This window comes from Globicephala melas, chromosome 19, assembly GCF_963455315.2.
Source record: "Globicephala melas chromosome 19, mGloMel1.2, whole genome shotgun sequence".
Classification (NCBI taxonomy): domain Eukaryota; kingdom Metazoa; phylum Chordata; class Mammalia; order Artiodactyla; family Delphinidae; genus Globicephala; species Globicephala melas.
In genome coordinates, this window is record NC_083332.1 from 35331183 (window position 1) to 35344569 (window position 13387).

Genomic DNA, 13387 nt, shown 5'->3' on the forward strand with positions numbered 1-13387 from the left:
TAAACCTTGAAGACATCCTAAATGAAATAGGTCAGTCACAAAAGGACAAGTATTATATGATTCCACTTATATGAGGTACCTAGAGTAATCAAATGAATAGATAGGGAATTCCCTGGTGGTCCAGTGGTTAGCACTCCATGATTTCACTGCCAGGCTGCACAGGTTCAATCCCTGGTTGGGGAACTAACTAAGATCCTGCAAGCTGCGTGGTGTGGTAAAAAAAAAAAAAAAAAAAAAAAAGTAGAATGGTGGTTGCCAAGGGTTGGGGGAGGAGGGAATGGAGGGTTATTGTTTAATGGGTATAGAGTCTCAGTTTTGCAAGATGAAAAGAGTACTGGAGAAGGACGGTGGTGATGTTTGTACAGCAATATGTGTAGTTAATACCAGTGAACTGCGCAGTACACACACATATATGCATATATATATATGTACATATCTCTCATAGTCAGGAATGCTGAAATGAATTTGCTAATAAATGCAAAACTGGCCCCTGCCGAAGATGGAATCAGTTCCATTTTACCAGACAAGATTTGTTTGCATACTTATGAACTGAATTTTAAACAATTAAAAATAATATATCACATTTAACCCAATCTATTCAAAATATTATCATTTAAACATGTAAACATTATTACTGAGATATTTTGCATTCTTTTTTTCATACCAAGATTGCAGAACGTCTCAAGTGCTCGGTAGCTACACGTGGTTAGTGGCTTCTGTGTTAGACAGCACAGCTGTAGACAACACCTAATATTCCTTTGAAAGAACATCCAAGAATCTTTTTGCCTTTTCCAAAGCCTTCTCCAATTTTTCCTGACAGTTTTTTTTTTTTTCCCTGACAGTTTTTTAATTAAAAAAGAATTACCCAAGTCATCTATGTTCATTATACAAATATCAAATGCAGGTAACTGATGAGAAAAAAATCACAATAAATACCACCATCCATCCAGAGATAATCACAGATCCAGATTTTTTATGGCCTCTGAGACTTTATAGACACATTTTGTTATATATATTTTTTAAATAAATAATTTTATATATAATATAAATGTATAAACAATGTAGTTATATATTTTACAGTTTATGTTTTATTAATATATAATCTATGAAATTGTATTATTTTTAAGAGTTTTAAACTTTTCAGAATAGTTTCAGATTTACAGAATTATTGCAAAGAGTACAGAGAGTTCACTTATACCCCACACGCACTTTCCTCTGTTATTAATATCTTGCATTAGTAGTGCTACTGAACCAAACTTGTGTCTGCTCACCCATGTGCAGTAAAGCCAATCTACTGACCGTGGGTTGTGGTGAAGGAAAGTGCAGCGTTTATTGCAGGACGCCAAGCAAGGAGCCCAGAGCAGCTAATGCTCAGAAAGCCTGAATTTCCCCAATGGGTTTCAGTGAGGCAGCTTTAAAAGCAAAGTGAGGATGGGGTGTCCCAGGTTATGCAATCAGCTCGTGCACAATTCTCTGATTGGTTTATGGTGAGGTAACAGGGTGGTGTCACAGGGATTAACATTATCAATCCTTAGGTGCCGATAGGTCTGGGGGCTACATGCTCATGATCATCAAGTAGTTAATTTCTTCCATTTGGTGGTGGTTTTAGCATCAGTAAAACAACTCAGGAAATGTGTACCAGATACTATTATCTATGTACTTCAGAGAGGAGCTAAAGCAGAGGATATGGGGGAGGGGTCTGTCCTGGGAAGGCCCCTTAGAGTCCTGCTCAGTTATAGTATGGTATATTTATGATAATTAATGAGCCAACATTGATACATTATTATTAAGGTCCATACCTCATTCAGATTTTTTCAGTTTTCCCCTAATGTCCTTTTACTGTTCCAGGATCCTATCCAGGATACCAGATTATATTTACTAGTGATGTCTTTTCTTAGGCTTACCTGTGACAGTTTCTTAGACTTTCCTTGTGTTTGATGACCTTGCTAGTTTTGAGAAGCACTACTCAGGTATTTTGTAGAATGCTCTTAAATTGGGATTTGTCTGATGTTTCTCATGATTAGACTCAGAGTAATTGTGTTTTGGCGAGGAAGTCTACAGGGGCCAAGTGCCATTTAAGGGCACATCAAATCAATCTGACAAACTATCAATCTGACTTATCACTATTGATGTTGACCTTGATCACCTGGTGAAATCATATTTATTTTTGACCAGAGAATATACGCACATGATACAAAAATTTAAATATACAAGTCTCTCTCTCACCCTGCCTCTTCCCCCCTCAAACACACAAAGGCTGCCTCACCAAAGATAATTACCTCCAATTTCTGAAGCCTGTGAATATATTACTTTACATGATTAAAGGGATTGTGCAGATATGGCTAAATTAAGTATTTTGAAACAGGGAGATTACTCTGGATTATCAGGATGGACCCAGTGTAAATACAAGCATCTTTATCATGAAACCAAGTTCCCCTAAAACCAAGTTCCTCTACCAAGTTTATGATTAACCTCTCTATTCTATATGATTAACCTCTCTATTCTATATGATTAACCTCTCTATGAGACTGAGGAGTATCAAAGAAAAGGAAGAATTGAAACTGTACAGGACCCTGTGGGGCCTTCCCAAGTACAAAGGCCTTTCTGTACTCCCCATCTCTTGTTTGTGGGAAAAAGGTTTCCACCTCCAATACCTTCTCTGAGTTCCAAAGGGCAGATTCAATTAGTAAGTAGAGTGAGGGAATACAGAAAGAAACGATAGTGCAGCCATGGGGCCTGCTCCTGGTTCCTCCTGGGGGGATGTAAGGAAAACCTGACATACATCTCTGAGTTCTTCTGTAGGAACTAAGGCCCCTGCCCAGGTAGAGGATGGTAACTTCAGGCTCAGGACAAGCACTGGGACCCCAGACTGGGTGGAACCGGAAGGCTGATGATTGAGATTCTTAGAACACCACACTGTTACCTCACCGCCAACTAAAGGAAGGTTACACACCCTGCAGCCCTCCCCCCCGCCTCCCAAATTTCCGTATAAAACCTTCTTCCCTGAAACCCATGGGGGAGTTCCGGCCTTTTGAGCACAAGCCACCCGTTCTCCTTGCATGGCCCTGGCAATAAGTCTTTCTCTGCTCCAAACTCTGATGTTCAGGTGTGTTTGGCCTCACTGTGCTTTGGGCACACAAACTTGCGTTAAGTGAGAATAAGAGGTTAGACAGGAGGGTCAGAGTCAGAGAAGGCATCGTGAAGACAGAAGCAGAAGGTGGAGTGATGTGGGGATATGAGCCAAGGAATGTGGTGGTCTTTAGAAGCTGGAAAAGGAAAGGAAATGGATATCCCCTAGAGACTCCAGAAGGAACACAGTGTTGACCTCCAGAACTATAAGATAATAAATGGTGTGGTTTTAAGTCTCTAAGTTAGTAGTAATTTGTTACAGCAGCAATAAGAAACAGGCACTGTCAAATCCCTTTACCAGTTTTTCTGCCAGTGAATGTCCAGCCTCGTCTTGAATGCCTCCAATGATGGGGATATCACTATCTACACAGGCACCCTGTTTTCTTTCCAGCAAGCTCTTTCTTCTGTAGAAACCTTCCTCCGTGGTAACCTCCCACCCATTGCATGCCCACCTCAAGCCCCAGTTCTTGGAGCAAGGATCAACAGACACAATCTAAATCCCTTGTACACATGAGGCTTTTACAGACATAAATTATCTCTCCTCCACGTTTAACATCCTCCAGCTTTGTCCTTGGCCAGTTTACAAAAAGATATAAAAGCCAACTTTCTCTTGATGAGACTTCAGCTAAACACTTGTGGAATGGGATCCCATTGCCCGTGTCTTCCCATCCATGGAGGAGCCCATGGCAAAGTCCATAACCGAGCACACCCCCTTCCAAAAAGAATCATGTAGACCCCCTACTCACTTCCCCCAGGGGCTCAACAATAGTCTCGACCCTTTCGATAGTATTTGTCATTAAAAATAATGTCAAAACTTCAGGTTCCGAGCGTTGGCAAGTGACTAGAATTTAATAATATAGTTTCATTTCCATAGTATTTATTTTTATAGTTATTTTCTATTGATGTTAAGAGAAACTAATTTTCATTTTCAGTTCAGGCTAGTGTTTCCATTTAAAACATGTAAGTCGTAAAAAGACTGAACCAGATTAAGGATAACGGTAAATCTTGGCAACGCGGGTGGTTATTGATTGCGGATGACGAGGGGCTGTGTGGTTGGATCTGGAGCTACCAGGGACCTCAAAATTATTTGGATAATTCCCAAGCCGCGTCGCACCATACAGTGCACTAAAAAAGATGCCACAAAAACGTTTGCAAGAGTCAGGATGGCCGAGCGGTCTAAGGCGCTGCGTTCAGGTCGCAGTCTCCCCTGGAGGCGTGGGTTCGAATCCCACTTCTGACAATCTTCTCCTTTTTCTCTTTTCCTGTTCCAGGGTCTAAGGAGAGTGCCTTTGCGGTTTCAGATCGGATCTTTCTCTTTTACATTCCAAAAGTCAAATAAATATCATTAAGAAAAAAAACACCTTTTAAGAAGGAAATACTTGTTTCGTAAAAAGATTAATAGTATTACCTATTTGATGTGCCACTTTACGTGAAAAGCAAAAAAAAAAGAAAGAAAACTGTAGGTTTGTCAGAAGTGGGATTCGAACCCACGCCTCCAGGGGAGACTGCGACCTGAACGCAGCGCCTTAGACCGCTCGGCCATCCTGACTACTAGCATGCTTCTCTCCGAGCAATCCCCTTCAAAATTGGCTCTAGTGTGCGCATGCGTACCGAACCACGGGAACTGTCTTGTTCTCCTCCCTGCGTTGGGAGGAGCTAGATACTGGCGTTGACTCGAAGGGGAGGAGCGAGACGGAACGAGAAGGTGCAGAACTAGGCGCCTGGGCAGCGGCAGAGGGCGCGCGCGGTGTGGTGGACACTGAACGGCGGAGAGACCGAGGACTATTACTTCGACCCGTGTGCGTTCGTGCCGCCGACAGGCATTCATTCTGCATTCATGCATTTACTAATCACATCAGCTTTGATTCTTGCATATCTGTAAGTACCCTTGCATTTCTGCATACATGCCCTCTTGCCTGTTCCGATGTGTGTTTAACTCATTCACTCAGGCTCCAGGTTACACCGAGTCCTGGAGCGGCACAGCCGGATCCACCCTTTTTCCTGACCGTGTTCCTAGTTCGCAAACCTTGCTTGGCACACACTTGGCGTGCAGGGAACGTCCCCGGATTAATCCGTCCCTCGCCTCCTCCTTCCCGCAGTGCGTCATTTCGTGATTCACGTCTCCTCCCTAGCCCCAGACTTACCCACGCGCTGGCTCTGCCCAGGGACCAGAAGACCTCAGGTCGCGAGGGTACCTTTCTCCACGGGATTTCGGGGAGGCTTGCATACAAAACAGAATTTCCGCCCTTAAGACACATTCAAGCCTGGGGCGAAGGGAGAAAGATAAGAAATACGTGAAAGGTAAAATGGCAAAAAAAAAAAAAAAAAAAGAAAGAAAAAGAAAAAGAAAGAAAAGGTTAAAGGTTCTGCTAAGTGCAAGAAAGAGGTTGCCAGGAAACTTGCAAGAGACTTTGAAATAGGCCAAGAAAGATAACTGGGTGTCCTGTTTGGGGCACCAGTCCTGGCTGGCTGATTCTCAAGGGCCTGCACCTTTCATTACTTCTATATACAAATGATTCTTATTCACGGAAATGCAAGTGGATTTTGTTGGAGTGGAATGCAATTAATTACTGCCCTGTGGATATTGACCATTTTTACATCTGTATTATAAATCCATTTGTGATTGCAAATATATGTATGTCCTTTGAGTCGGTTGTAACATCTTACTGGTTTCCCCACAAATTACTGAGTTAGATGAAATCTTTGACTTGTGTTCATTTTATAATTATGTGAGAATCACGATTTTACCTTAAAAAAAGTCTCTTTTAATAGTGATCAAGGGTGACTAGGGGGACTTCCCTGGTGGCGCAGTGGTTAAAATCTGCCTGCCAATGCAGGGAACATGGGTTCGATCACTGGTCGAGGAAGATCCCACATGCGGCGGAGCCCATGAGCCACAACTACTGAGTTCGCATGATGCTACTATTGAAGCCCAAGCGCTCTAGGGCCCACGTGCTGCAACTGCTGAAGCCTGCGCGCCTAGAGCCTGTGGTCCCCAATAAGAGGCGCCACTGAAATGAGAAGCCCACGCACCCCAGTGAAGAGTAGCTCCCCGCTCACCACAACTAGAGAAAGCCTGTGCAGCAACAAAGACCCAACGCAGCCTCCCCACCAAAAAAAAAAAAAGTGACTAGGGGCTCCCACCATAAAAAATGGTACTGATGGACCTAGTGGCAGGGCAAGAATAAAGATACAGACGTAGAGAACGGACTTGAGGACACAGTGGGGGAAGGGGAAGCTGGGACGAAGTGAGAGAGTAGCACTGACATATATACACTACCAAATGTAAAACAGATAGCTACAGCTCAGTGCTTTGTGATGACCTAGAGGGGTGCGATAGGGAGGGGAGATGGGGTTATGGGGATATATCTTATAGCTGATTCACTTTGTTGTACAGCAGAAACTAACACAACATTGTAAAGCAATTATACTCCAATAAAGATGTATGAAAAGAAAAAAAAAGAGTGACTAGGGGCTCTCATAGGAAGGGTGGTCAGGGAGGGCCACTCTCAGAGGAGGTGACAATGAGTTCCAAAGGGAGAGACGAGTACAGTCAAAGCCGGGAGTAGCAGTGTTCCAGGTGGGAGGCATAGCCAGTGCAAAGGTCCTGAGTCAGGGAGGGGCTGCGGTCTGTTGGAGGAGCAGCAAGGCCAATGGGGCAAGGGTATGGGTGGCAGGAGGCTGAAGTCCATATCACACATGGCTGGGATGCCAGGAAGAGGAGTTTGGCTTTTCTTCTGTGTGTGTTGGAGTCACTGGAGTGTTTAAAAGCAGGCGAGTGACATGATTCAGTTGGCCTTTCAAAATGATCCCTTTGGCTGCTGTAGGAGAAAGGACATGAGAGGCAAGAGAAAAATCAAGAGTCCAGGGAGAAGGCCATGGAAAGGAGGATGAGAGATGATGGTGGCTGGACCAGGGAAGTGGAGATGCAAAAGGTGGTCAACTTCAAGATTCAGGATGTGGCTGGGGGATGTGTGTGTGTGTGTGTGTGTGTGCGCGCGCGTGAATGTGGAGAGAGGGGATGCAGGGATGCAACAGAAAGTCACCAAGATCATAGAGGTTATCCGATGCTCACAACTGCCCTTTGAGATCAGTGCTGTGGGCAGGAGCTGCTTCCTACTCCTACTCCAGGGAGCTCAGGCTCACACAGGCTGAGTGATTTGCCAACATCCTCTTTGGGGCAGAAGCCCTGTGCTCTCCACCTCTGGAACCCTCCCCTCATGCCGTACACCACCAACCTTTCTATGGGCGCATCGTTTTAGAGGTAAGAAAACAGTGGCAAGCCCAGAGCTGGAGCCCAAGCCAGACCCTCTCTGCCTGCTCCCCTCCTGGCCTGGCTGGGAGAAAGTGCTCATTGGATGGAGGTGCTGAGGCCCCACTCAGCCCTACCTCCTGCGTTTGGGTGGATGGTCAGCTGTCCTCCCCTGACACCTTTCAGGTGCCAGATCTGTGGCGTGGAGGAAGCCATTTCGGGATCCCATTCCAGCTTCAGACCCCCAAGACCAAAAATGGGAAAGGACCACTATTCCTGTTTGTTCCATTTCCCCCTTATCAGCAGCCTAGACACCAACGATGGATCCTCAAGGGACAGACCTCACTCATTTTCCACTCTGGGCATTTGTCCAGGTTGGAAGAGGAAAGTCCCCTGAGCTCAGCCTGGAAAGTCTACCAGCAACTGGGGAAGTCCCGGCACGGAACTGCTCAGCCCTAATAGGGACAGATGGAGTCAGTCCCTGTGGGGACCTGGTGCTCAGCCAGCCCAGGGGCCTGAAAGGGGGAATCCTAGCATCCCTGTGACCTTGGCACACATACCCACCTCTGCTTGGGAAAAGAGTGGCAGGAAGCTGAGTTTTAGCAAATGCCTCCTTTACATCCATTATTTCACTTAATGTTCATAACATCACCACAACACCGAATATCATTACCTCCATTTACAGATGAGGAAAATGAGGCTCAGAGAGGCCAAAGTAACTTACCCAGAGTCACACACATGGTAAGTGGAACCTGATTTTTCTGGCTTAATACTCTTTTTTTCAATACTCCTTCTTGAGAACTATTCTGAGCCTAGGACTATTCTGAGCCTAGAACTGTGACAGGTACTTTATTTACATTGTTTCTTTTTAAAAGCAAAAGCCATGAGGGCTTGCCAACTAAGGTGGCACGCTGGATTTGGAGACGTTAATTTTAGTTCTGTTTTCATTATTGGAGGAGACTTAAAAGAAAGGGTAGGCTTTTCCCAGCAAGCCAGTCCAAGTGGCAAGGCCAAGCTTTTGTGCCTCAGGCTCTGATTTCCTTGGCCAAGGTTCAGGGACAGAAGCCATCAGGCGCCAGTAGTGGATCCCTGCCAAGGCCTGGTTTGGGCATCCTGATGCACTGAGGGGGGACCTCAGGGGTGAAGCGGATGACGCAGGTGTGGATCTCTGATGGGGTGGGATAGGAACTGCTTGGTCCCTCTGGAGCCAGAGCCAAAGACCTCAGATCCCCCCTTGGTGTGGAGAGTTGGGCAACCCAGTTCCCTGATTTTGAATGGATCATGTGGACAGTGGTGACCAGAATGGACCAAAGGCCAGAAGCTCACTTCCAAGTTCTGTAGACTTTTTATCATGCCCCCAAGGCCTTTGATCACCCTAGAAAGAGAACCCCAGGAATGGGGGAGACTCTGTAGCACGCCACTCTGATAAGCAAGAGGTGTAAAGGCAATTTTGACTTGAGGCAGCATGGCTGAGCATCTCAGTGTGTGGATTCTGGAAACACCTGAGTTGAAATCTTGTTTCTGCTAGTTCTGTGACCATCGGGAGTTACTTAGCCTCTCTGTCCCTCTGTTCCTCAGTTTCCCAATCTGTAAAATGAATTTAGGAATAGTATCTGCCTCAAAGGGTTGTATAGATTGAAGAGTTAATACATGCTCAACATTTAGAGTTCCTGGAATAGAATAAATGCTTTAAATGTTAGCCTAGAAAAATAAAGCAATGTACCATTTCTTCCTTTTTCCCCCCCAGGGACTGCCAAAGTATTAGTGTTTAATAGCACAAGTGACCAAGGTCCAAGATATGAAGTTACCGTGTTCAGGAAACGTGGGGGGCACGGGAGGGAAATCACTCTATAAATTAACTCTATAGTATATGGTAAGAAGAATGCACACTTTATAATATAAAACCTGTCGACACATAGTAGTAGACCATCGTCTTCTCTTGGCTTGTAAAAAGGTTGTTCCAGATTCCAGTGCAGATGAGCAACCTTCAGCTCTTCTGTGTGGCAGGGATCTTGTTTTCACCATCCAGCTCTTCCACCCCAGCCTGTGTCATGAGGTCTGTGATATTTTTCTCCAGGTCATCCATGCGACTGCTCATGTCATCAATTCTTCCAATGATCTGGTCGGACATGGTCTGAAATTTATCTTGCATCTGTTGCAGGGGTGTCTGCACCACCGAAGTGAGATCCTGCACGGCCTTGGGGTCAGTCTTGGCCATCTCCCCAGTTCCCAGCTTGACGGTGCTGTCTCACACCATCACCTACATTGCTGTTTGTCCCCAGTGTACCATTTCTTGCACCTGCTGAATATTGTGGAGCAAGTGCCCACCTGTCAAACAGAAGTAGTGTCTATAGGGCCCTATACACGGATTTTTGACCGTGGGGAAGGTCAGCACCCCTAACCTCCATGTCGTTCAAGGGTCAACTCTATTTTCTTATTAACTTTTAATATTGATATGTTAAAGTGATAATACTTTGGCTATGTTGTGTTAAAACATATTGTTAAAATGAATGTCATCTGTTTCTATTTTCTTTTTCGATGTTGCTAGTAGAAAATTTTACTTGTGTATGTGGCTTGTGTTATGCTTCTGTTGGACAGTGCTGGCCTTGATGACCCACCTGTAAAATATCAGGAAGCAAGAGATCAGAGCCTACGCAAATAATGAGGCACCCCCACCAGAAAAGCACTCCAAAGATACCGAGGAGGAGGGGCTTTCCTGCTGGCGCAGTGGCTGAGAGTCCGCCTGCCGATGCAGGGGATGCGGGTTTGTGCCCCGGTCTGGGAAGATCCTACATGCCGCGGAGCGGCTGGGCCCGTGAGCCATGGCCGCTGAGCCTGCGCGTCCGGAGCCTGTGCTCCGCGACGGGAGAGGCCACAAACAGTGAGAGGCCCGCGTACCAAACAAACAAAAAAAACCCCAAAGATACCAAGGAGGAGAAGGCTTCCTGAAGAAGGTGGGCACAAAAGATTAGGTCTAGCTTTGCAGGGGTTGAGAGGAAGGGGAAGGCATTCCAGGTCAGGGCACAGCATGAGCAAAGGCCTGAACGTGGGACTAACAGGAGAGGGGTCTCAGGAGAAACGAGGGTGGAATAGGGAGCCTTGAGGGTTAAGATGGGCCGTCAAGGGAATTTCCTGGTGGTCCAGCGGTTAAGACTCCCCACTGCCAATGCAGGGGGTGTGGGTTCCATCTCTGGTCAGGGAGCTAAGATCCCACATACTGTGCAGCGTGGCCGAAAGATTAAAAAAAAAAAAAGGGCCGTCAATTTTGCCCATCAAACTGGGACTTCCAAGGAGGGAGAGAAGGGCCCTAATTCTGGGGAGGGACAGGAGCAGAATCTGCAGGCCTTTCCCACCAGCATGGAGCCACTCAGAGTTTCAGCATTTCCTTTGGAAATTCTCTCATCCTCAAATAGCTCCCAGTTTCCCTCTGATCTTTCCATTACGCCTAATGCTTTCGGTTTTCTCTAGGCCTGTTTCCTGCAGTCCTTTTCTGTGCCTGCTGGCATCCAGCTCCTAGAAAACATACTCATGTCCTTGGACCTCAACAGAGGACATGCCAGCAGGGGCCTGAAAAAGTGACAGGTGGACTCACTGAGTCCCAGTAGGGCATCACTGAGTAGTACAAAATCAGGGCGCTCTGTCCCCCAGCCAGAGACATCCTGGGGGAGCCATGTCCCCCCAATTCACCTTTTGCAATGCAAAAGAAAAAAAGCCCTGAAAATTACTTTTCATTCGGAAAAAAAGAGCATTACTGATGTCTCGTTTGTTCTCCAAAGGTTTCCACAGAGATATAGAGCAAGTATCTTAGTTTATCAAGCTCCCCACAAAAATGGGACACAGTCTGATGCAATATTTTTCTAGGTCAGGCGGTCACAAAACGTTTGTGTTGCTGAAGGCCTCCGCATCTTTACAGCCCTTAGCTGTCTATTGGACAACCCCTTCCTGGGGAAGCTGGCCTCCAGCCTGGGTCAGCTCCCCCGTCTGCACCAGAGCCCTCAGCATGGCACACGTGAGTGTGTGTGTGTGTGTGTGTGTGTGTGAGATTCTCAGGCCACTGAGAATCACCACTGATCCCCAGCACCTGGCATCTTGTAGGTAGGCACCCTGGAAATACTTGTTAATTGAGCAAATAAATCCTAAATTCAGAGTTTAACCCCCCCTTATTTAGCACCCCAAATAAGGATCTCAGTTCTTGTGCTCGAATCTTCGAAATTACATTTCAAGGGACACAAGTCTCTCCCAGTTAACGTCAGGCTGCAGAAGAGAGGAAACTTCCTCTCTCCACCTTCCTACTCAGCCTCCTGGCTGAGTGCCCACTCTGCCCCAGCCCTGAGGACCCCAAGTAGGTGTGGGAGTAGGAGGGCGTTTTCATGAGGTTCATCCCAGGCTCTGGTGCGTTAAGAAGCCACATTTATAGGAGAGCTTCGAGTCAGACAACGTACATGTTTCCATCCTCTTGCGTGTTACTGAGCCTGAGCTCATCATACTGCTCACCACATGACAGGCCAATAAATTAAGAGACGAGCTGTTGGGGGAAGGGATAATGACTTTATTTGGAAAGCCAGCAGATGGAGAAGTTGTGGACTAGTGTCCCAAAGAACCATCTTCCTCAAGTTAGAACTCAGGCTTCTTTTATACAAAAGGGGAAGGGGTAAAGCCCTGGTTCCAGCCAGACTCTGGAGGGGTGGTGGTAATTTCTCCCTCCCTGCAGTCATTCACAGGTGGGCCTGGTCAGGATGGTTCCTGCGAGCTAAACAAAGGTACTTCAGCTTACCACTCATTTTCTGGGAGGCAGGGTTCCCAGAGGTGGGCCATTGTGTATACTTTAAGCTTATAGGCAACATCCCTTTGGTGATTAACTTCGAATACAAAGGTTCTTCCTTATTGCATGAGGACTATTGGGGGAAACTGAGGCAAGGGATTTGGAAACATTCTACAAATGGAGCAGCTGGAGAAGATGAAGATCACCGGGGTTGGAGTGAGGGTTAGGGCTGGGCTTCCACCTAGGGTTGGGGTTTTTATCTCCCAGCCGAGGTCCCCTTCAAGATATGTGTGCATGTAAACCTCAGGAGGTGGGAGTGGTGAACCGCGAGGTTCTTCACCAAAATTCCATGAGGCACCGGGGCTGCAAGCGGAGAACAGGAGCCTTAGAATTCTGCTGCCTTGGAATCTTGGCCAGAGGGGAAGGGTGGGGAGGTGGGGGGCCCAGCTGTGGCTGGGGACAAGTGACATCCGCTGGCACAAAATGTGGTCTAGAAGACAGCAGCTGGAATTCAGCTGGGCAGAGAGGGCAGAACTTCTGTGGACAGCTCAGCTGAGAAGGGGACTGTGGCCTCTCTGAGGGGGAGGCTCTGACAGAGGGTATGAGGGGAGTTGGGTGGCAACAGGGCATGTCCTAGTGTCTGTGTCTGTGGGTGTGTAGAAGCGTGTGTCTCTGGGAGTGAGGATGTGTATGTGTCTGAGGTGTGCACATGTATGATTAAATGTGTGAATGTGTATGCTGGTTTAGAGATGGCTGTGTGTCTAAGGGAGTGTGGGCACCCCACCGGGCCAGTGTATGTATATGTATCTGGGGCATTTTTGTGTGGCTGAGTTAGTCATGTGTGTGTGCTGTGTGTGAATGTGTTTTGTGTGTATGCGTGACAAGAGGTGGGGCAAAGAAGCACTATAAACTCGGGATGGAGCCATTTAGCGCTTACACCATTGGAAGCTTGTGGAAATTTGAAGACTTGGGGGCAGGAGAGCCAAGTTCAAATCCCAACTTCGCCACCTTTCAGCTGTGTCCTCAATAGTCTCTCCTTCTTTCCAAGCCTCAGTTTCCTCATCTGTAGAATGGGCATCATTACCCTCACTGCCTCCCAGGGCTGACCTACAGACCACTCTGGGCCAAGGTAACTCAGCTCCCTCTGGGGAGAGGAAATGAGAAAAGAGGTTCCATTCTCTGTGCTCTTGGAATTTCTTACCAAGAGCATGTATGATTTTTATGGTGGAGATGTTAGGAAAAGG

The 13387-nt window shown here is 46.5% G+C and overlaps 1 protein-coding gene, 2 non-coding genes and 1 pseudogene across 4 annotated transcripts in view; 2 read left to right on the forward strand and 2 right to left on the reverse strand.

The window, feature by feature from the left end:
* Positions 1 to 4286: 4286 nt before the first annotated feature.
* On the forward strand, positions 4287 to 4369 carry TRNAL-CAG (transfer RNA leucine (anticodon CAG)). Its single transcript has one exon. It is a non-coding gene; the product is annotated as a tRNA-Leu (tRNA).
* Positions 4370 to 4595: 226 nt separating this feature from the next.
* TRNAL-CAG (transfer RNA leucine (anticodon CAG)) lies at positions 4596 to 4678 on the reverse strand. The gene has a single exon. It is a non-coding gene; the product is annotated as a tRNA-Leu (tRNA).
* Positions 4679 to 4822: 144 nt separating this feature from the next.
* The window catches only part of CCL22 (C-C motif chemokine ligand 22), a 43778-nt gene continuing 35213 nt past the window's right edge, over positions 4823 to 13387 (forward strand). Inside the window, exons 1-2 of one of the 2 annotated variants that reach the window (XR_009560039.1) lie at positions 4823 to 5007; positions 9543 to 9795. Coding sequence is in view for 1 of the 2 variants with exons in the window: in XM_030847952.2 (XP_030703812.2) it covers positions 4967 to 5007 (41 nt within the window). In the remaining variant the exon portion in view is untranslated. Of the gene's footprint in view, positions 5008 to 9542; positions 9796 to 13387 lie in introns of those variants that run through there. The other variant, XM_030847952.2, reaches the window with a different exon arrangement.
* LOC115847825 (heat shock factor-binding protein 1 pseudogene) lies at positions 9318 to 9599 on the reverse strand (annotated as a pseudogene).